Here is a 27,452-nt window from a genome sequence, read left to right on the forward strand (position 1 = left end):
AGTCGCTCAGGAATGTCTGACTCTTTGTGACCCTATGGACTGTAGTCCACCAGGTTCCTCTGTCCATGGGGATTCTCCAGGCAAGAATGCTGGAGTGGGTTGCCATGCCCTCCTCCAGGGGATCTTCCAAACCCAGGGATCAAACCCAGGCCTCCTGCATTACAGGCAGATTCTTTACTGACTGAGTCATCAAGGAAGCTCCATACTCAAAATATATAAATTCAACAGTATAATAGAAGTCTTATATATGATTTTAAAAAATCAAGACAAAAATAATCTTAAAACATTACATACCGCAGGTCCTGCAGGCCCTGGTGGTCCTTCAATAAGCATTCCCTACAGTTAAAGAAAAGATAAAGTCATTACTAGGGCAATGAAACCCTTAACCTCTTATCTAATTGGCTTTATGAAAGCACAACATCACAGTACTTTAAAAGGTGAATTATCTGCTCCTACATACAAAGAAAATTACAAGCATTTTTGCACAGGGGAGGGAGGAAATTCAAAACAATAGAAGCATAATTCCTGTCCTGAGAAAATCTATGAACTAATTGGCAAGAAAACAAATATTCAGATAAGCATTATTACAAAAAGAATATACTAAGTGCGCCCCCAAAGGGCAAATACATTTAACCTAATTTTTGCTCGCAGCCAGAATAACACCTGGAACATAGCCAGAACATGGTAAATGTTTGCTGTGTGAATGAAAGGGTGGGAGAAAGAGCACCTAAGCACTTTAATTCAGGGAAAGGGGAGTAAAGTCCATGTTAAAGAATTGGGCATAAATGTAAGTTCTTAAATAGACAAGAAATAGAATACTATTTCAGGATAACTACCCAGTTCTAAAAGTTTATGATTCTACTCTGAAAATTGTCTTGTCATTTTAAAAGTTAGTTGTAACTTTGCATAACAAAGACAAATTTATTCTGAATATTGTTTTTAAAGATGTTGGTGAGAATATGATGTGCTTTCTCAGATTTTGGAGTAATAGACTACAATGTTCTTAGAGATGCATCTTTTTTATGTTTATCTTCCTCCATCACTTAAAAAAAAATTTTGTCCTTGCAGTTTCTGAAATGATTTTTATGAGCTTGAGGCAGTTCAACTTACTTCCTTTATTTCTAACGCAATACTTTCCCCCAAATTGCTGATTAAGGGAAATGATAGTAAAATTGATTTCCAATAAGAATTTGCTTCTTACCAATATCTTGAGTGGTAGTAGCATTAATATAAATCTGAAAAATCACTTTTCTTCCAGTGGAAGAAAAGGAGGCAAATTATAAGAAGAATGTTTTCATATAATTATGTGAAGCCATTAGGATATGAAACAAATAAGTACTATTCTAAATAACATATTTCTAATTATGTCAAGTTACAGCACTTAGAGGAAAAATCACTGAATTGGAAAATAGAAGAGACAAATTCAAGTCATAGATCAACTACCAAACATTTGAACCTCAGGAAACTTACTTAAATCCTTTAGATCTTAAGTCCCTTAGTTATAAAAGGAAAGAATTAGATTAAAAGATTGTCAGCTATTTTCAAATTCCAAAATCCTCTATCTCTCTGTTTTTTTGATCTATTGAAATTCTACTTGCCAGAACTAGATCTACTAACTCACTTACTTGTGGCATTATAAATGTTTAGACATATAGAATTTTCAATGGTACTACATGAGCATGCATAATAATTTACAGCAGTGATAGCTCATGATACAAATCACTGTACCAACCTTTACAACATATTCACACCAGTACTTACAGGTTCAACTACTGCTGGTTCTCCTTTCTGTCCTTTTTCTCCATATGCACCATGGCCATTTATCTGTTGAGTGAAAAATTCAAGCAGCCTGTCTTTAAGTAAATAAGGCTATTTAAGTATTTTTAAAAGGTTATTTAATCACATAAGTGCATTTAAACAATCTATTAAAATATATATTTTTAATATAGAAACCAATTAAAATTTTAAATACTGAAAATATACAAAGGAAAACACAATGAACATTAATGCTAAATCTTGAGTGAGATTGAACAATTGCCTCTTAAAGGCATATTATACAAAGATAATGATATCTGTTGACCTCAGTTATTATTCCAAGGCAATAAACAAAAAGTGTCTTCAAATTACAATCAAAAGAAAGTTAGTATTGAGTGAATTCTGAAGCACTTTCAACATGTTGTAGGAATAATGCGGACTTTCTTGAGTTTTACACATTCATAAGTAAATGGTCTGTATCTCGTGCCTTTGTTGGTTTTCTGTGAGCTGTAGTTTCTGGGAAGTGAACAGCTCTCATTCCTGTAACTCTTGTAATTCAATCATTTGTGTGCCTCCTTCATGAGGATTCAGTATGGCTGTGGTGCTGTTATCCCTCTGATAGGAACTCTAACTCTGTGTAAAGCCCCAAAGGTCTGTTACTTATTTTTATTTTATATTGTACTGTATTTCATTTACAGTGTTGTGTTTGTTTCAGGTGTATAGCAAAGTGATACAGTCATATATATATATATATATATATATATGACAAAAGCAGTTCCCATCTTTTGATGGGGTGCTCATGGTTTATAACATAAATGGCATTATTTTGAGAAAGGGATAACTTAGGTATGGCATTGGGTTTTTTATTTCTTTTGGAAGCCTGAGGCAGTTGTAAAATAACTTTATATAGCATTTTACAAATGTGTATTCTATAGTATTTTTTCATTTGGTGAAATTTTAACTGTTAATGGTTTTGGCATTGTGCTTTGTACCATTTATTAAATAAAAATTAAAAACAATTTAAATTAAATAAAAAAAATAAAATCAAAGGAATAGAATGGAAGAAATTAGTAAAGAGGTTCAAAAGTTTAAATACTAATAATTATAACAATAAAATGATAATTAATATGGTGGATTACTGAACTTCACCAGATAAGAAAGGTCAATTAAGCTGTTTAAAAGTTTGAAAATAGTCTTGGTATCCAGAATGACAATGACTGATTTAATCTTATCAGTGCTAAGAAAATTTGGATACAACTCTATTAGAGATTATTCTTTCAAAAGAAGACTCCAGTAGTGTGTCCTGATATCTCCATGAGGAAGAATCTATCAAGGTCTCCTAGTAGTGATCAACATTCATAATTTATATAAGAACAACCTATATTTTAAACCTGAAAAGACATCAAGATGAACATGAAAATACACCAGAAATAAGACATACAATGACACAGAACATAATACTGACTTACACTTGTTTCTGTGATATCTGTTTCTGCTGGAACACCTGGACCAAATTCTTCATTAGTGGGGCTAGTTGGTTTATCTTCATATTCCTTATATTCATAAAAATCATATTCGCCTAAATCTCCATCTACCAGAAGATCAGTGTCCCTGCCGTCTATTTGTTTGTTTTCATATAGCATATCCTCAGAATTTTTCCTCTGGGAATCATAATCCTCTCCAGTTAGATATTCTTCAGTAAATACTTCTTCAACTGGATTTGGCTATTAATTTATGTTGTAAGGAATTGGAGAAATGAAGTTTACTGTTAGTAAAGCAAGGTAAGCATTTGCAAATACAGTTTGATGGCATGTGATGGGAAGTGGTTTGAGTACTACTCAAGCAAGTCTGAAGGCTGGGAAAGATAGTCTTTCAACATCATTGAAAGGAATATTTTGTACATTGGAATGCACAAGAAAATATTGCTTTCAGAGCACCTTTGTCAATAAACTGCAAATATTCACATAGATTCAACATGTGTATTTGCTTGTTCATTGGAAAAAGCTTGTTTTGCAATTTGATATTTACTTTATAATTTGACTCAAATAATACATATATGCAATATTTAGTTAAAGCTTAACTTAATTTTCAGATCTCACAGAACCTCATACTGAAATATAATTTCTATCAGGAAAGCTATGTAAGTTTGACTCTCAATCAAAAAATAAAATATTAATGCCAATATTGAGATTTATCATTGCAATATTTACTCAGAGCTCCAATTATTTAGTGCAGTATTATATCACAAAGAGTTCTTTAAAGCAACCAAAATATAAATTATAGTCCTCAGAATTTAATACAATAAAATAGGTCACTGTAAAGAGTATGAGCCGATTCACTTAAAAATAAAAATTATATCAAGATTCTAATGTGATATAATTATATCAAAACTACTCACAAAGATATAGAAAAATAACACTAGTATTATTTCCTTTTTATAAATAATTCCTTTTTAATAGCATAAATCTGAATAACATTCATTAGGTAATTTTGGTCATGCTATGATTTTGATGAAGTTCACATTAAATAATGTATCTTGCTACTTTTAAATTTCATATTGAAATAACTTGTTTGCTATGACATAGCGAATCTAGATAATAGAATAATACTTAATAATAAGTATGTTACATAAAGTCATGTGAATAAAAAAGTGGTTAATGAATAATTCAGCAATTGTTAACTAAAATAAAATGTCCAATAGCCATAATATTTTGTATTCTCAGACAATGAGGATATACTATCATTACAGAGTACATATTATCCAGCATCAGAATAGTACTATGCTTATAGTTCTGAGCTAAAAAGTTGAAAGAATTTGGGCATATAAATAAGCATCTTAAGATAACCATTTTTGGAAAATAATAAACTTGATTAATTTGGATTAACTTGGACAAGATTTGGACTTGAAATCTGTTTTTACCCTAAAGTGTTATTATTCTAAAATATGTGTTTTCATGTAAAGTCCCAATTGGACACATGTGATGTAAAATTTTTATTAATTAAAAATTTTCAGTTAATCCTCATACCAGGTGTGAAGAAATTTAATAAAGTTAAATTGAATCATATACTTATTTTCTCATAATTGGAATATATGCATAATATGAAATTCAGGAAGATTGTTCTAATTTGTACCTGAATATACTTAAATATTTTCATAGAAAGGACTGGGAAAAGTTAAGATATATTATTTTAATCATATTAAATTTGAAAATGTAAACAGACATTAAAATCAACTAAGACTATATTTTTTCAAAATATTTGTGTCATAAAAAGCATGATTATTGGTCAGATGGAGTAAATTTTAATTGTATCATTTGATGATATAATTTTTTGGGGGAAGGATTTTCCTTCTCACAGAAAGGTCATGTTGTGAGTAACCTTAATCACAACATTTTTAGAAGCTTGCTCTATCCCAGAAGCAATCAAATAAATGATGGCAGCCAATTCAGTTTGATCAGTTTAACATTTGCATGAAGCAGAGTCATGCAAACCTGAATTGGGATTAATTTTAAATGAACTGTTTTTAGTAATAGTGAGCCAGTGCTATTGTTTCTCTTACTTTGGTAAAGGAATAAAAACATCAAACTTTTCAGAGGTTATAGATTCTTCCAGAGTAAAATATATCAATAAATATTGCACATTTTAAAAAGTTGAACTGCAATTTAATGCTGTCTGTGAACATTACCTCATTTGATCCAGATACACTCCTAGGAGCTTCTGTCTGGTAACTTTCTGTCCCATAGTTGTATTCTTGAAAATCATCAACAATATTTGCCTAATAGTGAATTCAAAAGAAAAATAATTAGTAAAAATGTTAAGGTAATCTAAAATCTATGGAAAGTATGATTAATTAGGGTATTGTATTAGCCAAACGAGTATTTATCTAGTAGGGTTAGGACAATGACTCATCATCAGAGATCTTCCAGCTTATCTAGGAGAGATCTTGATTGCTTTTTCTTTGCTACCTTTACCCCTAGCTTGGCCATTGCTGATGCTTGATAAGTTTTCTTCTTCTTGGATGCAAGTTTTTCAGATTTAGGGGGTGTAAACTTTTTGGACTTTTCCTTTGAATTAGTGGCCACTGTCTTCATCTTCATTTTGAAACTGAATTTCTTTTTCTGTAAAATGTGGTGAAAGATGGAATGGAAAACATAAATAAAATGAAAAGGGAAATGAAGAGCATGGATGAAAGGAAGAATAAGCAAAGCAAACCAAGCATCATTCCTTCAGGACAGCTACTACTGTCAAATAAAAATCAGTTATTGGGTCATAGAAATGAGATGAATGAAAGATCGACGATAAGTTTGAGGAAGAGTGGACATAAGGAACCACAGGACGACAAACACCAGGACACCATACACAAAGGTTCTACTTTGCTTTTACCTCGGTTTGTGCTATTGTCTCCTCAGTTACAGTGGGTGTCTCTGTTACACTTTCAGCCTCTTTATATTCTGCTTCCCCATACTCATAGTCATATTCCATTATATCCTCAGGTGCATACTACATCGCAAAGGAAAAAATATCAGGCAATTTTGTTAGTTGCTGGTAATATTATTAACAAAATGGGAATCGTGTTCTTAACTTTTACTGGTAAAGTTAAGAGACAAGGAAATACTGTTATCTAAATATTACTTGTGTTACAAGAAGTAATACTGTCATATACAGAGTATAATCTAAGAGCAGAACAGTGGTTAGGAGTGGGAGGAAATTAAAAGTTTAGAATATTAATTCAAACTTTTAATTACTATTAATTCAAACATAGCAGTTACATACTTGGACATAGTTGTTGTCCATAGTTGTTAAATATTCATGTTAATTTTGATTTGTAAAAACTACTACACAAACCTCTTTTATTTATAGCAATTTCAATGGGTGCTTTTTTTTTCCATTGAACTGAATGTTTAAAAATAATCTTCCCAAGTATGAAAGAATTTTCATATCAGTTGTGGGTTGGAAAGGGAAGAGGAAGGAAAGGGAACAGAAGGAACATGAAACGATTCTATATTCTATTTGGAATAATAGAACCAATGGGAAAAAAAATCTAAAATCTATTCAGAAATAACTAATTTGTTATAAACTTAAGATCAAAATGAGCACAGTTGTGAACCATTAGAAGATTCAAAAATAGATCTGTTTATATTTAACACACTGTATCAATTTTTACAAATATTGTGGTTTTTTGTATTGAAAAAGAACATAACATTTGGGTATCTTAAAAGCAGCAGCAGCAGCAAAACATGTAAATGTAACTCAAATTGAAAGATGGAATACTAGATTGTATTCTATTAAAAAAATTAAGAGAGAAAAGTATGTTTCTCAATAAAGGGATGAGAAAAACAGTTAATACTTAATTATGAGGAAAATACGTTCACCTTCAAAGCCAAATATCTCTACCGAAATTTTAATCTTAAACATATATTGTTGGTTTTAATCAAAATAACTGTAACTCTATTAAGGTCATATATAACAAAAATTTTATTAAGCAGCAAATCAATAAGCTAAAACACTAATATATATGTATATAATATTTATAATATATCTTTATGTATATGTATACATACATTTGTGTATGTATACGGACATATGTTTAGTATATCTATGTATATATATACTTAGGTACATATATACATATGTGTGTGCGTGTACATACACACACACACACACACACACACACACACACACACATATGCTAAAAGCAGTCTATTTGGAAACCCTAAGTATTTGGTAAAATTTCAATTATATTCCAAATGGACCTCTCTTAACCTTTTAAAATCGCCAATGGTTCCCTTTCAATGCACCAGAAACATAACTCTTCACACCATGTCTTTTAGAGGCTTGTGATCACTGGGCCTTCTAATGAAAGCTATTAGCTATAGCAATGCAAATGAAAGCAAATTTCATAAAGACATATAATGAAACATATTGCAAACCAATCGCAAGAAGGATTGTAAAACCAAGAAGGACTGTAAAAATAGACAATTTAAAATCATCTTAAATGCATCTTGAATGAAGCCTGGTATTCAAAGTAGCTAGTTACCTTTACTATCTTTATATCGTGTTTTTCTTTTTTTTCCTTATAGGAGGAAACCTGTTCTAACTTCCATAATTCTCTCTTCTAACTTTTTCCACATGGAGATCAACCAGACTAGCTGTGGTGGTGGAATAATGAAGGAGGTAATGTGCTTACTACCTTAGGCACGAAAGCACATGCTTTTCTAGAGCCATCCAGAAGTCAGTGAAAAGAATCACTGCTTCTATTCTCCTTATTTCTTTAAACAACATCCCCTCTGGTGGGTATTGACACATGTAGGAATTTGCTGGTTTACATGAAGCTTTATAACCTGTTTTTGGAAATGATTCTCCCTTTTTACTGCAGAATTTTGTGATTCCTCAAAGACAGGTAAAGAAGAGAGAACTAGTTATAACTAATCAGATGAATATGAGCAAAAAGATGTGCAGTGATAGAATTTCACCTACGATTTGGGAGTTGCCTAGCATAAGTTAAAACATTTGAGGAGAAAGGGACTTTTTCTGGAAATTTTGTTAAGTCTTTTCTTATTCAAGTTGTTAGAAAAACAGTGGCATCAGGAATTATATGTGCATCTATGAGAACTAGGATATCTGATAAATATTAAGTGCAAAAATTTAAAGGCAATAAATTTCTTTATAAAACAGTGTTTTCCTCTTGCTGCTTCTTCCTTTTCATGCTTTATAATGATATGAAAAATAAGAATATTAATTCCCTACTGTACATAGGACATTGCAGTCTGTGTTGTATTCAATATATTAAGAAAGAACCATAAGCAGATTTAACATCCAATTTTCTAATTAAGATGGAAGGATTATTTAACATGGTGGAAAAATTCCCAAAGCACCATAATTTTAATATTGGTTACTTCACTGTATAAATGGTATTGTGGAGGTTCAAGTTGAGTAGTAGTTTCATATTAACACTATATTTAAATCTCTCATTTTACATTTCACTCTGATTATGATGCAATGTTGCACCAAACACATAAAAATTGAATCTTAAGAATGAATTAAAATATGCTCTTTAGAAGATATGAACCAAACAAAATCACAAGTTGAAGAAAACACATTTGAGTTAATTTATAAAATAAATTGACATATTTATTAATTCAAATCAGAATGATAATATGTGATTGTCACAAATTTATTAATGGAAAATTAAGCAATATAAAGTACAACATGTATGTTTGATGCTATATTTTGCACTGTATGTTCTTTATTTATTGGTAACATTGCATTTGTATTTTGCATAGGCAAAATATCTGTTGTACAATTATTAAAATGCATACTTGTAATATAATGATACATAAATGGCTATAGTTCAAAAGTAATATAAGGATGGCTTACAATTCTATTAACCTGGTGTTTTTCATACTCGTAAAAAAGATTTTTATTACTGAAGTATCAATGTAGCTTAGTATTGGGGGAAAAAGTGAGAGCTGATTCTTCAAAAAATTTTTCAAGATGACATATTCAATATAGAAACTAAGAAATGCCATTATTGGATCACCCAACAAGATTTTCATGCAGTCCTTATCATAGCAGTATATTCTTTTCCTCATCAGATGCTTCTAGTAACAACAAATTTGACTTACCAGCAAATGTTAAATTTATGAATCAACAACTAAAGTAAAAAAGGGAATGCCTACTTTTTAATGAATTTAATATAAAAATGGTTAAAAATATTATTTTGCTTTAAAATAGCTCAGCTTACCTGACGTAATAGCATTAAAACATGGGAATAAAACAGCTCAAAGTGATATAATAAGAATGCATACCTTCATTCTTCCAAAAATCAGAGCCATATCTGTTGCTAAAAAGAACAAGTCTTATCTTTCTTAAAACAGGAGCAGAATATTAATAAATCTCATCTGTCTTGAACATATATACTAAATGTTATTAATTTTAATATTGACATAGTGTCTAAGATATAAAAACACTAAACCTGAAGATATTAGAATGTTTTAATAAATCATGAGAGAATTCACAGATTGTTCTAATAAATCATTTGGGAATAAAAAGAATGAAGCACTTGAGAACTGGGAGACAAGCAAACACAAATATCCAAGTAATTTCTCTTTTATTCTCTCATTTTTCCTTTCCTTTTAGCTTCTTAAAGCTTTATTCTGTTTCAAAAAAAACATTAATATTAAATTATGGAAAAAGTCAGTGCAACAGAATTCACTAACATACCTTAAAAAGAAATGTCAAAAATTAATAAAACACAAATTTAATTCACATGAAGAAATAACAGTAAACTAAAATTAAGAGATAAGATCTTAACCTGCTCTAAATAGTAAAGCTCAAAAGATGGTACTTCATAGTATTTTAAAAGTCAAGAAGAAAGCTATTTGAGTTATTTTCAAAGATAAGAATAATCTTGATGTTTATAAACTTCCACCCCACCTTCTAAAATTTTAAACTCATCATCTTAAAAAAGAAATAAAGTTTTTCAGCCATCTAAAGACTCAACTCTTTCCAGAGTTTGCTTTTTAATTTCCAGAAAATCCACATTAACAGATTTTACCTAAAAATTTGCATAAAAGGTACATTGTGCTATATTTTTTGTTCTATGGGATATTCAAGTCTGACAAAATGGCTATGGCTAACTTAAATGTACATATTTTTTATCTGAGAGAGAATAGGGTCAAATTTCATTATGGTGAATTTTCTTGCCAAAACAGCCTAGAAAAATGGTTTCACACTGGAGTTTCAAATAAAGTAATGCACTATTAATCAAAGCATATGAACATCTAGTTACTGTAATCAGTTCATACTGCTTTTCATTCCATTGCTCTTTGTATCAAATCCTGTGCAAGAAAAAGAAAACTTACATATTAATGTAGCATAACCTTATGAGAAATGGAAAAAAAAAGAGTCTCTAAATATTGAACACAGCCTGAAAACTTTAAGATAGTACTAATATCCCTTTTTCATCCGCACGAATGCCAAAGGCTTGAAGATATGGCAAGTACACTAGAAAATAGTTATCCTTGTCTTGAGGCTGCTTTAATTATAAAAGTAACAAGGAAAAACTAAATGTTGGAGAAATTATCTCTTTTCTTATCTGCCCCTAAATAAAATATCCTCCTCTACATATTATATAAGGGAACTATCTCTAAGAAATTAAATAACAAAAATATTAAGATTGAAACAAACATCAAAAATCTTCAAATTGCATCTCCTTTGAAATACTAGTGAAAGAGTGAAAGTGTTAATCACTTATTAAAACACTATTAAATAAAAGGTATAATTTAATTAAAAGTGAATAAATAGGGATACAACTTGAAACTGAAAACTACGTCATTACCATAGGAATGAGAAAACCTGCCATGATCTTACGTTCCTACCTCATCGACCTGGGGTTCCTGAGCCTGAGCAGCCTTGGGAGCTGAGAAATCACAGTCTGGACTGTAATGCTCACAGTAGTCATATGCTGCTTTGGGGTCACCTATGATCAACAATTGCTGGATGTCCCCCTGCCAAGAAATAAACACAGTTACTTAGCATATTCAAATATACATATATCCAGAGCAAGATTTACCCAAGACATAGTGTTTTTCATTTTCAAATATCTGAGAAGAAAAATCACTTACATTTGAATGTTGAAAGCAATCTTATAGGATTGAGAGAGAAATTCACAACTATTTAACAAATCAGATCTTAATATAGTCCAATAAAAGTTAATGAAAATAAATTTTAAAAAATTAATATGTAATAAAATAAAGATTAGAAATAATAGTAGGGTTAGCTAAAGAGTTTTAGTTTCAGAACATTCTGGAAACTGTATGAACAAGAGAATCAAATATTTTGCTCTTGAAGTCATCTGAATATTTTTCCACATGGGTCTAATTTGACACGAAGCTAGTTTGATATAAATCTATGGGTCATGATCATATTAATTCAGAATTATACCCAGGCATGGAAAAATGTCTGGGTTAATATCCATTTGACTTGGTTTCTGATTCACAAAACTCCTGATTTCATTTTGAATAATTTCCCAGTTATTACAGCTTTCTCTACATCTGACTAACATAAGTTATTTAGAGCCTGATGAAAGTTTTAGACATCTCTAAAACTGAGTACTAGGAAAGAATTCACAGCACTTTTATGCCACAGCATTCATTTATTCATCAACTAATGTGGATTGAAAAGGTACAATACACAAGACATTGAACATAGTATCATGGGAGGTGCAAACATAAATTTGATATACTCTTTGCCCTTGGAGAATGTAACATAATGGTTAAGATTTAAAACTGTAATAAAATGGAGAGTAAAATTTATAACTTAAAATGATACAGGCAAACTGTGTGAAAAGTACCTAGCAAAGAGTATGAATTATTTAATTCTGGCCCACAAACTTTTATTAAATACCATGGTTACTATCTGTAATGTGATAGTTAATTCTATTTGCATTGCTTTCTTCTGTCTAAAAAGCACTCTATATTCTTACTCTTAAAATTAGCATTTATTTTAATGGCTCATAAATCTATATTTTCATCCCTATTACATTATTGAGATAAAACTTATATACAGAATTTATCCTTTTAAAGTGTACAATTCAGTGTTTTTAGGTCATTCACAGGGTTTTCCAACCATCAGGGTTTTCCAATATCTAATTTTAGGAAACTGTCATCACCCCTAAAAGAAACACCACAACCAATGACAGTCACTGCTTATCTCTCCTTCCCCCAGCTCTTGGTAACAACTAGACATTTCATATATCGTGAAGCCTTTTGTGACTAACTTTTTTATTTATCATGTCTTCAAATAAATAGACTCATTATAATGTCTGTGTTGCTATGCTTGATGGTGTCCCACAGGACTCTTATACTCTATAAACTTTATTTCAAGTTTATTGTTTCTTTTCTTTATACTGAGGAATCTCAATTGATTTTCGACTCCAGATCTGTTTTATTCTTTTAAAAGAAATCCAATTGTTATTTATCCCTATTTGATAAAGCATCATTTCCATATTGTCATTTAGTTCTTATACTGTGGTTTCCTTTAGCTGTTTTTTGTTTTTTTTTTTTCTTTAACATAAGCATAACTGGTGACTTAGAGTCTTTGGTAAAGTCCAATATCTGTCATGTCTTCAAGGACATAGATTTGCTTTTCCTCTGTATGTGACATAATTTCCTGATTCTTTGCCTGTCTCATAATTTTTTCTTGACAGTTGCATATTTTAAATGTCACCTTTGGAAACTGTATTCCATTATGCCTTCCCCTCAATGCCTGATATTTCTGTTTGCAGTTATTTTTGCTGTTTGTTTAGTGATCTTTTGAAGTAATTCTATAAGTCAATATTTTTTGTTTTCTGTGTCCACTGAGGTCTCTACTCAACTAGGCTAGTGATGAGTAAATGATTGAACAGAGAGTTCCTTAAAAAACTTTCACTATTTGCCAAGAGTCTTTGAGTATGTATTTGTGTGTGAGTACGCCTTTAATATTTCAACAGTTTACAACTATGCTTTAGATCTCATTTTTTGTTACATAGATTCTAAATCTCAGTGATATTTGAGATACTAGGGTCTCTTCAGGTCTTTTCTGAACATGCACACAGGCCTCATAGATACCCAAGATTATACAGAAGCTTTTCAGGGCTCTTCATAGATATCTCATTTCCAACTTTTTTCTTCTTAGTGTCTTTGTCTGAACCTCGTTTGCTCAACATCCTAACATTTAAGTGAACGCTGCCAACTACTAAGATCTGCATCTAGAATGTCTCATTAGTAACAGAAAAATTACTAAAATTAAAATGTCAAAAACACACATCTGCCAATAAAAATTTCACTAACATGACATATTACAAAGATTGATAATCATTAAGATAAATTTTGTTGAATTAAGAAATTTCTCCACAGTCAGATTTAGCTATAATCCTTCAGTTACTTAGTCATTTTTTCAATCATTCATTCAGAAAGTTCTTTATAAGTGTATGTACTCTCAATGTCTCAAAGGTAAAGAATCCACCTGCAATAGAGGAGATGCAGAGATGCAAGTTTTATCCCTGAGTTGAGAAGATTCCTCGTGGGGTGGGGAAATGGCAACCCACTCTGCTTATTTAACATATATGCGGAGTATATCATGCAAAAACCCAGCTTTATAAATCAGAAGCTGGAATCAAGATTGTGAGGAGAAATAACAATAACCTCAGATTTGCAGATGATATCATTCTAATGGCAGAATGTGAGGAGGAACTAAAGTTCCTCTAGACGAGAGTGAAAGAAGAGAGTGAAAATGCTGGGTTAAACCTCAATACTAAAAAGCTAAGATAATGGCATCCAGTCCCATCACTTCATGGCAAAGAGAGGGAGGAAAAAAGTAAAAGCAGTGACAGATTTTATTTTCTTGGGCTCCAAAATCACTGCAGGGCTGACTGCAACCATGATGACACTTGCTCCTTGGAAGGAAAGCTATGACAAACCAAGACAGCATATTAAAAATCAGAGACATCACTTTGTCAACAAAGGTGTGTACAGTCAAAGCTACGATTTTTCCAGTAGTCATGTATGGATGTGAGATTTGGACCATAAACAAAGCTGAGCACTGAAGAACTGTTGCTTTTGAACTGTGGAGCTAGAGAAGACTTCCTGAGAGTCCCTTGGACTGCAACAAGATCAGACCAGTCAGTCCTAAAGGAAATCAACCCTGAATATTCACTGGAAGCACTGATGCTGAAGCTCCACTATTTTGGCCACCTGATGCAAAGAGCAAACTCATTGGAAAAGACTGATGCTTGGAAAGTTTGAAAGCAAAAGGAGAAGGGTATGGTAGAGGAGCTCAATTCTGGGTGTTCTTTGGAAGGACTGATGCTAAAGCTGAAACTCCAATACTTTGGTCACCTCATGCGATGAGTTGACTCACTGGAAAAGACTCTGATGTTGGGAGGGATTGGGGGTGGGAGGAGAAGGGGATGACAGAGAATGAGATGGCTGGATGGCATCACCGACTCTGTGGACATGAGTTTGAGTGAACTCCGGGAGTTGGTAATGGACAGGGAGGCCTGGCATGCTGTGATTCATGGGGTTGCAAAGAGTCGGACACAACTGAGCGACTGAACTGAACTGAACTGATGGTAGAGGATGAGATGGTTAGATAGTATCACCGACTCAATGGATATGAGTTTGAGCAAACTCTGGGAAATAATGAAGGTCAGGGAAGCCTGGAATGTTTCAGTCCATGGGGTCGACAAAATCTTATATGACCTAGCAACTGAACAACAAATAACTAGTAACAAAGAAATTTGAATTTTCTTCATTCTGCTGTTTAAAAAGAATACATCATTCAGTACATCTTGAACACTGTCATCTTCAGTTCAGTTCAGTTCAGTCACTCAGTCGTGTCCGACTCTGCGACCCCATGAATCACAGCACGCCAGGCCTCCCTGTCCATCACCAACTCCCGGAGTTCACTCAAACTCATGTCCATCGAGTTGGTGATGCTTAGAGGGTCTCAATTAGAAATTCTAGTTCTTGAACCCCAGCTTTGTCATTAATTACTCATAATTATGCAAGTCATTTGGACTTCCCAGGTGGTGCAGTGGTAAAGAATCTTCCTGCCAATAAAGGAGACTCAAGAGACATAGGTTTGACCCCTCAGTTGGGAAGATCCCCAGGAATAGGAAATGGCAACCCATTCCAATATTCTTACCTGGAAAATTCCATGGACAGAGAAGCCTGGCAGGCTATCGTCCATGGGATTGCAAACAATCGGACACAACTGAGCAATTAAAATCTCAAACTTAACTTAGAGATAATATAATAAACTAAATGCAGCTTTTGCTGAAACACAAAAAAGTCATCTGTTATATGGCATATGGTATTTTATAGCATATTTTTTAGAATACTGATTTTCTAAGTACTTAACTATTCTAGTTAAGGCACTCCACTTCATTAAATGGAATCCTGCCATTATTTCCACTATAAATTCTTTATTCAGGTGTTTGATATTCAGCCATAAAATATACTACTGGAAAGAAACTGGAAAATTCAGTTAAAAATCTATAGTGCTCTTTTCCCAGAAGGTATTTTACAATTTTTTATTGTAATCATATGACATGTTATATGACAGTCTGTAGACAAACAAAAGCATCCTGACAGGTTGAATGAACCATAAATATTTAGATTCAATAGTCATAAAAATTTCCACAACTGGAAAAGGGTGAAGTTACCAAGTAAAATTGGCATCTGCTGCACACATCATATGAAAAAGACATCCTCCTCCTCTAATGACCCACAAAGCCAAAATTAAAGCAGAACTGATGCAATTACCTTGCTATCTACAGCTGTGCCAACTAGGTCTGAGTCTATGCTATAGCGTTTGTCTATAGACAGGATGATCCTGGAGGAGGAAAGCAAAATAAATGTAAGAAAACTGAATAGAAATTATAAAGATATGGTTCCTCTGAATGTAACTTCCATTGCAAAAGGATTCTGACACATTTTTATCACAACAAATTACACTAAATATTAGCATATACTCATTTCAAATCTAAAATATAATGCATATATCCTAACAATTATTGTTTGCTATTTTTGGTTGTATATGCATATACATGTTGTTGTTGTTTAGTGTCTCATTTAATTTCAAAGTTTTTGAAAATTAGAAATTTCATCTCCCCTAAGCCTGAAGTAAAGCACATGCTGCAACTGTAATCTATAAAATCAGCTAGCCTCCATATTTCCTGAAGCACATTCTTACTTCCATTACTTTCAACATGTAGGTATCTCAATGGGAATTAATGTATTTATACAATGCTTCTCGGGGAAATCTTAACTGTATGTCATAAGCAAATAGGAGTTAGGGTGATGAAGAAGATGGAGAGAGAAATAGCATTAAACAGAAAAAGCAACTTAAAACTGGATGCACGAAGCTGATAAAGTTAGAAAAGTACATACAGTGCTATATAGTTGGAGGGATGGTCCTACACGGTGACAGTGAGTAGTGAAGATTGAGGTATAAAAGAGAAAAAAATAGAAGGAAAACAAAACAAACAAACAAAAAACTAAGGAAGGAACCAATTTAAGAAGGGTTTTGTCAGAACCAATTTAAGAAGGGTTTTGTGTGTGAACTGAAATCTAAACATTACAGAGTGTTGTTCAAAGACTTTGAACCATGGAGTAAACTGATCAATGCTGCATTTTAACAAAACTGCTATGACAACATGGGGGAGGATGATTTGAAAGCAGCCAGTTTGTGAGCGTAAGAATCCATTAGGAATCCATTGCAGTTAAGCACTGAGAAACTAAACTAAGGCAGTAATAGGAGGAATGGAATAAAGGGTGGTGGTGGTGGTGGTTTAGTTGCTAAGTCGTGTCCAACTCTTGCAACCCCATCAACTGTAGTCCATCAGGCTCCTCTGTCCATGGGATTTCCCAGGCAAGAATACTGGAGGGGGTTGCATTTCCTTCTCCAGGGGATCTTTCTGACCCAGAGATCAAACCCAGGTCTCCTGCATTGCAAGCAGATTCTTAATCAACTGAGCCACCAGGGAAGCCCCTATGGAATAAAATATAGATATAAAAGATATCTAGGAATAAAAGATAGATATAAAAGATAATACAGTTTATTAGAGAAAACATGTGTGAGACTTGGGAACTGACTGGATGATGATGATGGAGTGGGATGGGATATGCAAGGAGAGAAGGAGAAAGTGCATTAGAAAGCAATGGAAGGTAGTTTTGTAGTTTCTGGTATGTGCAAGAGTAGGGAGGCAAAGGCATTTGTTTGGCTGAGAAACATAATAAAAGAGAAAGATGGAGGATCAACCTTTTAAGTCTATGAAGTGAAATGATAATTAAGGGTTGTTTTTAGAAAAAGTTCAGTCTTCTTTTTAAGAAACTTCCCTTTATTTACTTTTGAATTGTACTCCTCTACATGCCAACTGTCAGGTTATGTAACTGTGGCCAAACTAAGCTATAAGTATCAGTAAGAATCAACAGATATTTTCCCTTTAACCTGACAGCACACTTCTTCTGTAATAATTAATACCCATTTTTTTCACTGATATTTAAAGACAAAATGAACTTGCCTAGAGTTAATGTTATGGGCTGGCTGATTTGTGCCCCTGAATTCACATGTTTAAATTCTTAGTCTCAGAATCTGACTGTATCTACAGATAGGACATATAAAGATAGAATTTTAGGATTAAATGAAATCTTTATGCTGGGCCCTAATCTAATATGGCTGGTCTTTCTATAAGAAAAGGAGAATAGGACACAGACACCACAAAACGAAGAGCATGTGAAGACATAGGTAGAAGATGACTATCTACAAGCCAAAGTGAAAGGCCTCAGAAGAAATCAACCTTGCTGACATCTTGATCTCAGAGTTCAAACAAACAGAACTGTGAAAAAGTTAATTTCTGTTGTTTAAGACCCAGCCTGTGGTATTCAGTTGTGGCAGTCCTAGAAAATGAATATAGACTGATAATTACTAGCTGTTTATATTTATATCTTGCAAGTATTATCTATAGCAGAATAAAGAAGAGCACTTCAAAACAAGTATTTTTGCTTGTTCATGATATGGGTAATGTCTACCTATGTCAAGGGACTGGTAGTAAGCAGATGTTGTGGAAGTACTGACTGATTTAATATGACAAGTAGCTAGAATTCAGGGTAAGCACAGGTTATAATGCATCTGGACAGTATCATCTTGTGTAAATATCCCTGAGGCACTGGCACATCTCTTTTTACTTAACAGAAAGCAAAGAATGATAAAAAAAGAAAAAGAAAAATTATTGTCTCCAAGTATAAATAAAGAATTTGAAAGCATCGAGTTGTTTGTGTGTGTGTTGTTTTATTTTGGGCAAAATTAGGACTGCAGCCTGGGAGGCAGCATCTCAGATAGCTCTGAGAGACTGCTCCAAAGTGGCAGTGGGGGAAAGACAATATAAAACGTTTTGGTGAAGGGGGAGTTCGATACCATGAAGCACTCATCTTACAAAAGGTTTTTTTGTTAGTCACGAGGATCTGATGTCACCATGAAGGGATTCAGACAGTAAAGCATCTGCCTACAATGCAGGAGACCCGGGTTCGATCCCTGGGTTGGGAAGGTCCCCTGGAGAAGGAAATGGCAACACTCTCCAGTACTCTTGCCTGGAAAAGCCCATGGACGGAGGAGCCTAGTGGGCTACAGTCCATGGGGTCGCGAAGAGTCGGACACGACTGAAAGACTTCACTTCACTTCACTTTTAGATATGAGGAGATGCAAGGATTGAGATCATAAAATCTGTTCCTAGAAACATCCAACTATCTAAAGACCTATCCCACCAGATTCCCTGGAGCACAGAGTGCCTCACTCTACCCCGATCACTCAGGGGTTGTTGAAGGTCAACAGCTATAGAGGCAGATGGCAAAGGCCTTTGTTGTTCAGTAGTTGGCAAAGGAATTTGAAAGCACTGAGTTTTTAAGTGAATTTACCAGGAAACAACTATATCAAATTAAATTATGCTAGAATTTATACTGGCTTCCCAGGTGGCTCTAGTGGTAAAGAACCTGCCTTGCCAACTCAGGAGACAAAAGAGATGCGAGTTTGATTCCAGGATTGGGTAGATTCCCCTGGAGAAGAAAATGGCAACCCACTCAAGTATTCTTGCCTGGAGAATCCCACGGACAGAGGAGCTTGGCGGGCTACAGTCCATTAGGTCGCAAAGAGTTGGACGTGACTGAAGCCATTTAGCATACATGCATGCTAGAGTTTAAATATCCACTTTATGATTTTTTAAAATACACTTTCATTACACTAGTTAAAAAGTTAAAACAACTCCTAGTTGTATCACTGTTGTTGTTGTTCAGTCACCCAGTCATGTCCAACTCTTTGGGAACCTATGGACTGCAGCATGCCAGGCCTCCTTGTCCCTAACCATCTCCCAGAGTTTGCATGAGTTCATGTCCATTGCATTCAGTGATGCCATCCAGCCATCTCATCTAAATGAAATTATATCTTAATTCTACTTCATGTCAAAAGTGAAAAGAAAAAAATAATAGAAAAAAGTTTTATTATTTTTATATACTATAAAATATACATGCATAAAATCAGAAAAAAATTTTTTTTATTCTATACCTAATTTTATTTATTCATGTTAATATAAATAAAGGGTAAAACAACAAACTTTCTTGAATTAAGAAAACAAGCAGCTCTCATTCCTGTAACTCTTGTAATCCAGTCATTCGTGTGCCTCCTTCATGAGGATTCAGTACGGCTGTGGTGTTGTTATCCCTCTGATAGGAACTCTAACTCAGTGTAAAGCCCCAAAGGTCTGTTACTTATTTTTATTTTATATTGTACCATATTTTATTTACAGTGTTGTGTTTGTTTCAGGTGTATAGCAAAGTGATACAGTCATATATACATATGTGAATTAACAAAAGCAGTTCCCGTCTTTTGATGGGGTGCTCATGGTTTATAACATAAATGGCATTATTTTGAGAGAGGGATATCTTAGGTATGGCATTGGGTTTTTTTTTTCTTTTTGCAGCCTGAGGCAGTTGTAAAATAACTTAATGTAGCTTTTTACAACTGTGTATTCTATAGTATTTTTTCATTTGGTGAAATTTTAACTGTTAATGTTTTTGGCATTGTGCTTTGTACCATTTATTAAATAAAAATTAAAAAAAAGAAAGAAAACATGTAAAATTAAATTATAATTTTTAAAAAATAGAGATAATTCTTAGATTACAAAAGATTATTCATTTCAAATGTTCATTAAATATGAATATTTTAAATATGTATAATCAAGATTTGATCTTCCTCCCAAAATAGAGTCATCTGATACTTTTTACAAACATTTGTTGCTCAAATAATGTAACTAAAGATAACATTAAAAAAATCTAAACAGAAGATTTAAAAACAAAATGGAAATCATTTGAGACTTTACCTTTTAAAATTAACTTGAGAAAAATATTATTTGTATGAAAGGAAACATTATGCATCATTTAATATTTTTAAGTTGTATTTTAGCACAGACTCAAAGAACAAATTCATATTAGTAATATCAGCATAAAGGTCAAATATGGATTTGAAAGCAGGTATGACTTTCATTGGCTGTCACACAAAGTTAACTGTAGAATTTGAAATTTACTTTACATTTCGTGGCCTTTGACTTGCCAGTAAAATTTGAATTTATTTTAAAGTAATTATCATCTTTTGAATATGGAAAGAAATGGTAGACTGTTTTAATCTTTCATAAAGAGTTCAACAGTTGATCTGGCACACTTACTCTTTTAACCCAAACAAATAAACTAGGTATTTGACTATCATTTTTTTATATAAGTTTAGCATCATTTTCATTTCCTAATTTTAACTCTAGAGAAAAAGGGTAAAAATAAATCATTAGTAGTAGCATCTTGATACATTTATTATTCTAGTAATAGTTCTGCATGCAATGACAGTGTCACGGAAGTAATAGGTCCCATAAATAAATTAAAGAATACTTTCTTTTTCTACTCTGTTGCACTGCTCTACTATTATAAATGATATATTTCTTAAGTGAACTGAAGTTTTATCAAATCAAAATTGGCCCTTTTATGAGATATATAAGCTTAAGAGGATTTTTTTAAAGTATATATATATATATATAATTAATTGATATACCTTTTACTCTTTTAATTTTAAAAAGCATTTTTTGAGTAATATTGTGAAAACTTATTTGCTCACTACAGAGTATAGTCAGTCTATACATATGTCTACTGAAGAATCAAAGATGAGGGTCATGCTGTCAAAGGTGAAAGCCAGAATTCCCTATAGAAATGGTAGTTCTTGGAAAGAACTACACGGTTCTCTTGAAAGAAAAAAGGAACCCTGTTACACAGCATTCCTAATTTGAGGAGGTACTTCATGCCTTACAATTTGAAGACAAATTTAAGGCTTCTCCCTCCCCAGACAAATTCTTTTCTTAAAAAAAAAAAAAAAAAAAAGCACAAATAACACACAATTTTTTAATAGGCACAGATACATTATAAGTCAGATAATAAATTTTTAGTGGTAATTTACACAGAAATTTGACAACCAAATAACTTTCAGAATCCCTACCAATCAGTCATCTACCCATTTAATCAACACATGTTTATTCAGGAAAAACAGCATGCTGACACTATAGACAGGCAAGAGAGAAGTAAAACGGAAAATCAGACCCAGATCCTACTCTCGAGACTCTTTGTGACCCCATGACTTACAGTCCACCAAGCTCTTCTGTCCATGGGAATTTTCCATTCAAGAATACTGGAGTGGGTTGCCATTTCCTACTCCAGGGGATCTTCCCTGACCCAGAGATTAAACCTGTGTCCCCTGCATTTCCTGCATTGGCAGGCAGATTCTTTACCACTGTGCCACCTGGGAGGGTATAACCTGGTAAGGGAAATTACTTAGACATATTTCTTTATTATTTACTGAATTCCAATTATGAAAAGGGGGCTTCTCTTGTAGATCAGTTGGTAAAGAATCCTCCTTCAGTGCAGGAACTCACCTGCAATGCAGGAGACCCAGGTTCGATTCCTGGGTCCAGAAGATGCCCTGGAGAAGGAAATGGCAACCTACTGCAGTATGCTAGCCTGGAGAATCTCATAGACAAAGGAACCTGGTGGGCTACAGTCCATGGGGTCACCAGAGTTGGACACGACTTAGGGACTAAACCAATTATGAAAAAATAAATTGGGTCAGCAGAGGTGGGGAGCTGAGACAACTTTCAACTGGGAAAATCAGAGGAACGATCTAGAAGGACCTATCATAAATGAGATCATGAGAAAGTGTCTAATTTTTCTTTTAAATATAAAGGTACTTAGTATTCTTTGTTGGCTCTCAAATCCTAGTCATTCATGCTGCTCTCTTTCAGCCTGTGCCTGAAGAGTCTGACCCCACAACTCACATCATCAGACTGTCTTGCAGGTGGTTTCCAGTACACACCATGGAAGTGACCACCAGGAATTAGTTCGGAAGATGGGAATAGGGCGTGGAGTAGTTTCACCAGACACTTTCCTGCCTGACACTGCAGTCCGGTATCCTGACAGCTATTGCCACTGTCAGAAAGCACTTGAGCAGGGCTCTAACTCTCACTGTAACTGCTATTTATCATGGAAAATGGGAAAGGCAAAGCTCACCAGGTAACTCTCCCTCCTTGTTCACACCTCCTAAATCACCTAAGTAGAAATTCAGTTTCCTGCTGGAACCACAGTGAACTCACAGGGACTATGAGACATTAGAGAAAGACCATGTGCTTAAAGGCCCTGAAATAACAATAGGTATCTTCCTTTTATGCATATATTGTGTTTAAGGATTCAAATAATCAGTACAGATATGTATCAGTTTCCAGGAAAGTATGCTGTTTCTACTAGAGGACACAGTTTATAATCTGGGCTCTTCATTTTTTTGCTGTGGGGTGGGGGTAGGTGTGGGGCTGGGAGGCTGGGAAGGTACTGTGTAGCTTGTGAGATCTCATTTCCCCAACCAGGGATTGAACTCTTCAGTCATGGCAGTGGAAGCTCAGAATCTTAACCACTAGGCCAGCAGGGAACTCCCAGGAGCTCCTCTTCTTAATAAACCAACTTATATTGTTCAGTTAAGCTCACTGAAATATAAACATCATGAGAGTAAGGACCTGTCTGTCTCATTCTCCCAGGTTTCCACAAATTCATGGAATAGGCCTGCACATATTAATATTAATAAATGTTTGTTCGATAAATAGTGAAAGTCACTGTCAGGTTCAACTATTCATGACCATGTGTAGTATACAGTCCATGGAACTCTCCAGGCCAGAATACCTGAGTGAGTAGTCTTTCCCTTCTCCAGGGGATCTTCCCAACTCAGAGATCAAACCCAGGTCTCCTACACTGCAGGTGGTTCAATAAATAGATACCCAGTCAATTAATTTATTCACTATTACAAGATTCAATTTTAACAACTGTAAATTAAGAATATTATTATTTGTCTTGAATTTCCTACAGATTCTTTAAAAGCTAATACCTACGTAAACAATTTTTAAAGCGTAAGTATACACAAATGTTAGGTTCAATTCCTACAGTACTTGATACCAGTTACAAGAGAACACACTTTTGAGTTCAAACTTCTAAACATGTTTATAGACTGTATAAACATGTAAAATTTAAGAAATGCTGCCGGAGAATCCCTTTGTAATCTTTCCATAAATATACTCCAAAAAAGCTTGAGTTTCAGAAGACTTAAAGAATAGAACACTTAAAGATTAGAAGAGAAAGAAAAACACATTTAGCGAAGCAGTTTCCAGCATGTGACACTGTAAAATCAATAGCTTAACAAAATTATACAGTGTCTCCATAAGATATTCCCTAGACACTAAAACTTCTGTTCATATTTGATATTAAATCTTTGCTGAAAAGTACGGTGGACCCTGGTAGAGGTTTAGTATTGTATATCCAGGAACAAGACTGACATTAAATCTTTAACACGGCATAACATTCTCAAAAAGTAGAGATTATCAGAAGATTAATTGCAAAACTATGCTTCCTGTTACTCAGACTTCTGAATTTGCCAAAGCATTAACTCTCATCACAGTTCTTTTTTTTCCCCAAACATTCTGTACAGTTAATGATTCTTTCTCAACTATTTTGTGTGGAAAGGAAGACTGCCAAAATGCTTAGAATTTTAGTTTAACTGAAAAATGCATCAGAGATTGCATCTGCACTATAACTCAAAGGAAAAAATGAAGAAATCCCACATAATCACAGACAGAACTGCTACCCACACAGTCTTTATATTTCACTGTCTCAAAATCAGCTTAGGAAATCAGTTGTAAGAAAATGAGTAGCATTCCTATGTTACTTGAATGCACTACTAATTCAACAACTATTTACCAAGTATTACAGAAAATGCCTAAAGTTATATAAAACACTACCACAAAAAGTATAAAATAAATATTTATCTTATATTAACAAGCATTCTTACTAAAAGACATCTGTTGATGTGGCCCTTATTATTATTCCACAAATAATAATAAAAGAGTAAAAGAAAAGGAAAAAAATTAGAAAAAATGTAACAAATCTGGTCTCTTCCTTCCTTGTTTGCCAAGATGATCTATACTTCGTGAATTAATAAGTGCTAGAAAGCATATTTATTTCATCCACTTAAAAATATTTTCAGGCACTCTTCTAGGCACTATGGATACAGTGCAAAGCCTCTGCTCTCTTACATTCCAGAGAAGGAAGGAAGTGAAAGTCCCTCAGTCATGTCTGAATATTTTTGACCCCATTGACTGTTCATCTATTTCTGCTTCATTGACTATGCCAAAGCCTTTGACTGTGTGGATCACAATAAACTGTGGAACATTCTGAAAGAGATGGGAATACCAGACCACCTGACCTGCCTCTTGAGAAACCTGTATGCAGGTCAGGAAGCAATAGTTAGAACTGAACAGACTGGTTCCAAATAGGAAAAGGAGTACGTCAAGGTTGTATATTGTCACCCTGCTTATTTAACTTATATGCAGAGTACATCATGAGGAACGCTGGGCTGGAAGAAGCACCAGCTGGAATCAAGATTGCCAGGACAAATATCAATAACCTCAGATATGCAGAAAGTGAAGAGGAACTCAAAGGCCTCTTGATGAAAGTGAAAGAGGAGAGTGAAAAGGTTGGCTTGAAGCTCAACATTCAGAAAACAAAGATCATGGCATCTGGTCCCATCACTTCATGGGAAAGAGATGGGGAAACAGTGGAAACAGTGTCAGACTTTATTTTGGGGGGTTCCAAAATCACTGTGGATGCTGATTGCAGCCATGAAATTAAAAGACGCTTACTCCTTGGAAGGAAAGTTATGGCCAGCCTAAATAGCATATTAAAAAGCAGAGACATTACTTTGCCAACCAAGGTCCATCTAGTCAAGGCTATGGTTTTTCCCGTGGTCATGTATGGATGTGAGAGTTGGACTGTGAAGAAAGCTGATCGCTGAAGAATTGATGCTTTTGAACTGTGGTGCTGGAGAAGACTCTTGAGAGTCCCTTGGACTACAAGGAGATCCAATCAGTCCAATCTAAAGGAGACCAATCCTGGGTGTTCATTGGAAGGACTTATGCTAAAGCTGAAACTGCAATACTTTGGCCAACTGATGCGACGAGTTGACTCACTGGAAAAGAGTCTGATGCTGGGAGGGATTGGGGGTGGGAGGAGACAGGGACAACAGAGAATGAGATGGTTGGATGGCATCACCGACTCGATGGACATGAGTTTGAGTGAACTCAGGGAGTTGGTGATGGACAGGGAGGCCTGGCGTGCTGTGATTCATGGGGTTGCAAAGAGTAGGATACGACTGAGCGACTGAACTGAACTGAACTTTTCATGCTATTCTTCAGGCCAGCATTCTGGAATGGGTAGCCTTCCCCTTCTCCAGGAGATCTTCCCAACCCAGGGATCAAATCTGAGTCTCTCATATTGCAGGCAGATTCTTTACCACAAGGGAAGCCACAAGGATGGCTCACCACAGCTGAGCCACAAGGGAAGCCCAGGAAAACTGGAGTGGGTAGCCTATCCCTTCTCCAGTGGATCTTCCCGACCCAAGAATTGAACGGGGGTCTCCAGGATTGCAGGCAGCTTCTTTACCAACTGTGCTGAGGGAAGCCCTACATTCCACAGAAGGAAAGAGAAAATAAAACATAGTATCAGAAAGTAATAGGTGCTGGAAAGAATATAAAGCAGCTAGGAGAGATATTTAGAAGCTTGTTGTTGTTCAGTCGCTGTCATGTCCAACTCTCTGTGACCCCATGGACTAGCCCGCCAGACTCCTAAGGCAGAGTGCTGTATTATAAAGTATGATCATGAAAGATTTTGCTGATAAGGGGTTGTTGAGACCGAGACAATGAGGAACTAAGAAAATAAGAAATGCATAGAGATATCTAAGAGAAAGCCTTTCAGGCAAGAGGAGGAGTAGATGCTTAGACCCTAAGGCTGGAGCATGATTGTTGTGTTCAGAAGTTATGCCCTATGGATCAGAGGGAGCAAGGAGTCAATGATGAAGTCAGAGAAAAGGAGCAAAAGGTGTGAATGAATCACTTAGGAGCCTACAGAACTTCAACATACTCTAAATTATATGAAAACTCACTGAATAATTATAAACAAGGAAGTGACATTCTTTGCTGACTCATCCATCCTTTCAGCCAGGTGCTATTTGACAGGAATAGACCTACTAGTTTAGGCTTGATGCTTAGAGAACAATCTAACAGAAAGGCAGAGAGAAAGAGAAATCAATCAAAAGGCTTCTGCACTTTTATTTTTCATATTATAAGTAATGTAGACCTTCCCTTTTCTTGAGGTATTGGAATTTAATTTCTAATATATCTTAGGTAGAAACAAGAGGGAAAAATTGGAATAAGAACTTAGGTCTTAGCTTCTTTGGTGATTTTAGTTTCTCATACAGTAATAATTGTGATGCTATTTGTCAACTGGATAAAATATATATGCATACAATTATAAAAATTATAATTTCATACAATTATAAAAAATAGATAACTCTAATTATTATAATAATAAACAATATTTCACTGGCACTTACTGTGTATCTGCCAGTCTTCTAAAAACTTTACATAATCATATTGTAATGAACTAGGTCATGCCTTTAAAATCTAATTCCTAAAAAAATAAAATAAAATAATTTGAATAATTTATCACATGGTTATTCTACTTCTTTGAGCTAATAATAAT

General features: G+C 34.1%; 1 protein-coding gene across 1 annotated transcript in view; it reads right to left on the reverse strand.

Moving 5' to 3' along the window:
• The window catches only part of COL11A1 (collagen type XI alpha 1 chain), a 223,414-nt gene that overhangs the window by 143,815 nt on the left and 52,147 nt on the right, over window positions 1-27,452 (reverse strand). The window contains exons 5-10 of the mRNA XM_055403175.2: window positions 11,136-11,264; window positions 6,139-6,255; window positions 5,441-5,530; window positions 3,225-3,479; window positions 1,762-1,824; window positions 295-336 (exon numbers count right to left, since the gene is read on the reverse strand). Of these exons, the coding sequence (XP_055259150.1) occupies window positions 295-336; window positions 1,762-1,824; window positions 3,225-3,479; window positions 5,441-5,530; window positions 6,139-6,255; window positions 11,136-11,264 (696 nt within the window). The remainder of the gene's footprint in view (window positions 1-294; window positions 337-1,761; window positions 1,825-3,224; window positions 3,480-5,440; window positions 5,531-6,138; window positions 6,256-11,135; window positions 11,265-27,452) is intronic.

The sequence above is a fragment of the Moschus berezovskii genome, chromosome 4 (genome assembly GCF_049115385.1).
Source record: "Moschus berezovskii isolate FMDL1 chromosome 4, NW_MosBer_1.0, whole genome shotgun sequence".
NCBI lineage: Eukaryota > Metazoa > Chordata > Mammalia > Artiodactyla > Moschidae > Moschus > Moschus berezovskii.